The following is a 2,500-nucleotide window of genomic DNA, read 5'->3' on the forward strand; positions in this document are numbered from 1 at the left end:
TTAAAGTTCTCACATATTCACACACACACACACACACACACACACACACACACACACACACACACACACACACATACACACACACACACACACACGCTACTGCACATACCAAAATATATATCGGGCTATTTATCTATCTATCTACGTATGTATGTAGCTATCCTTACATTTATAAACACAAACACAAGCACATTAACGTGTACACAGAGATGAAAAATAAAATAAGATATGACAATGAATCGTGACGTTTCGAGATCGTCCAGAGTTCCTCATCAGACGAACAAATAGCCGGAATGGATACATAAAAATGATTTTGACTAGATTATTTAGTGGTAAAGACGCAATAAGAATTAGAGTTGAATTATGTACTAGGAGAGGAACCAAAGTCAAAGAGTCTAAGGGAAGGACCAGCACTTGGGTTGAAATAAAGTAATTTTCTAAATGAGTCTCTCGCATTATTTCTCTCGTATGGATTCGCCGATTTATGAATCAGTTTAACATCTTTACAGTTTAGTTGATGACCTTCATTGTGTAAATGAATTAAAACACGCAATTGATTCTCTGGCTTACCTAACACCACGTTTATACTCACTATTAAAAGCTTTACCTGTTTTCCCTTATAATTACACTGAAATACGTAAATACCGAGAGTATCAGGAGCATTGGCCGCACTGTATTTCACCAAAGAATTACGTAACATGTTCGAGTACGTGAAAAAACACAATTCCAACTCCATTAAATATACATTTATCATCGAACAATTAATAAATTACTGGCACTATCCTTGTGCATGTTACGAGAATCAGCATAAAATTTCTGGTTTAAGAAAAAGTAAACTATTATAAGTCCTATATGCCTCAAAAAACATTATGAGACAACGGATTTCTTAATACATAGAGGCGGTTCTGGAAAAAATAGGGTAGTTAGCGATATGTGTTGGTTTTCGGTAAACTGAAAATTTAAGCGAGCCATTTACATAAAGTAAAAGACCGTCGAGAGAAGGTGATTTACCAGAATCTTCCCAATCCGCTATATAAGAGACTGTACAATTCTTTAAAAGATGGAAATCCGAACGTTTGATTCACCACTTAGAAAAGATTTCACCAACACATGACTCGAGGGAGAACAGTATAAATGTATAAATTCGCGAGGACCGTGTTTACTCAACTTCACACCGTGATACCATTAATTTGCTTATAAGACTCGCCGTTTAAAATGAAGGCATTATTTATTTCGTATAAACGAATGATTTCGAAGAAGCAGTTAACCGAAATGGGAATCTTCTGAGGAGATGAAAAAAAAAATCTTTCAAGAAAACCTGGCACTTTGTCGTTTGTAAAAAGGGCTTCCACATTAAAACTAATTTCTTTCCGTCAGCAACTTTCTCCATGATATCCCTCGAATATGACTCTCAGAGAAAGTTCCCATAAAAAAGACAAAACGCCAGTTAGCTAAGAGCCTAATGGACGAGTAGCTAAGCTGCAAGACGAAATAACAGGCCTTATGGGAACGCCCTGATTGTGAATTTTCGGAGGGCCATAGGAATACGAAAAAGGGGGATTAAAGCGTTCTGAAACGATGGGAGAATTTGGGTGCGGGCATTTATTAGCAATACGTTTTACGGAATTATTAAATGCTAATGGTAAGTCTCCAGTACGTTGAGTTATCGTGCAAGAGGAAATGAACTTTGTGATAGATCTATTATTACACGTCTGCCAAATAATTGCTGAATTACGTGAACCAGAACACTGCAGGAGGCAGAAAGTTACAAACAAACGAAAAACATAATAAAGTAAATTTGAGGTGAGGAATAATAATAATAATAATAATAATAATAATAATAATAATAATAATAATAACAATAATAATAAAACGCCTGGTCGTATGGGTATGGCTGTTGTCCTTTCAAATTTCGCATCGTTTGGCCCAAAAATAAAGGCTTGGCACTATTTTGAAATAGTTTGCATCAAAACGTCATAACACCAACGAGAGCAAAAACAACAACAACAACAACAACAGAGAAACGTCATTAAAAACAAACCATTTCCTTCCCTTAAGACAGAGAAATACAACAACAATAATGATAATAAAAATAATACACATTTTATATACACACATTAGTTTACATCATCTTTGGAATGACTTCATCTTCATTCTTAAATCTTTATGCATCTACACCTTGTATTCCCCCATTCGGTCTGTAATGAATAATCAGTTGCATTTACTTACTTTTGCATTTTTCTTATTTCGGAAAGAAAAAGATGGATCAGCCCGAGCAATCTGATCTTCCATCTGTCTTAACCTTGTGTTCAGTTCTCGAATATATCTCGTTTTATTCTCCAGACGATCCTGTGTGGGAAAGGCAGAAGCAGAATTATTTATCTTCTTTTCCATTCCACTTTGTTCCCTTTCTTCATCTTCTGATCCATGCCTCCCCTTTTTCTTTCTTTCTTTCTCTCTTTGGTAGTATGTTTCTCTCTCCCACCCTTCTCTCTGGTCA

General features: G+C 35.7%; 1 protein-coding gene across 1 annotated transcript in view; it reads right to left on the reverse strand.

Moving 5' to 3' along the window:
- Positions 1 to 2,500, reverse strand: part of LOC119596891 (ribosome-binding protein 1-like) — a gene marked incomplete in the record, with an annotated part of 11,903 nt that overhangs the window by 1,038 nt on the left and 8,365 nt on the right. The window contains 1 exon segment of the mRNA XM_037946249.1: positions 2,230 to 2,349. Within this exon segment, the coding sequence (XP_037802177.1) occupies positions 2,230 to 2,349 (120 nt within the window).

Source organism: Penaeus monodon, chromosome 38 (assembly GCF_015228065.2).
Source record: "Penaeus monodon isolate SGIC_2016 chromosome 38, NSTDA_Pmon_1, whole genome shotgun sequence".
NCBI lineage: Eukaryota > Metazoa > Arthropoda > Malacostraca > Decapoda > Penaeidae > Penaeus > Penaeus monodon.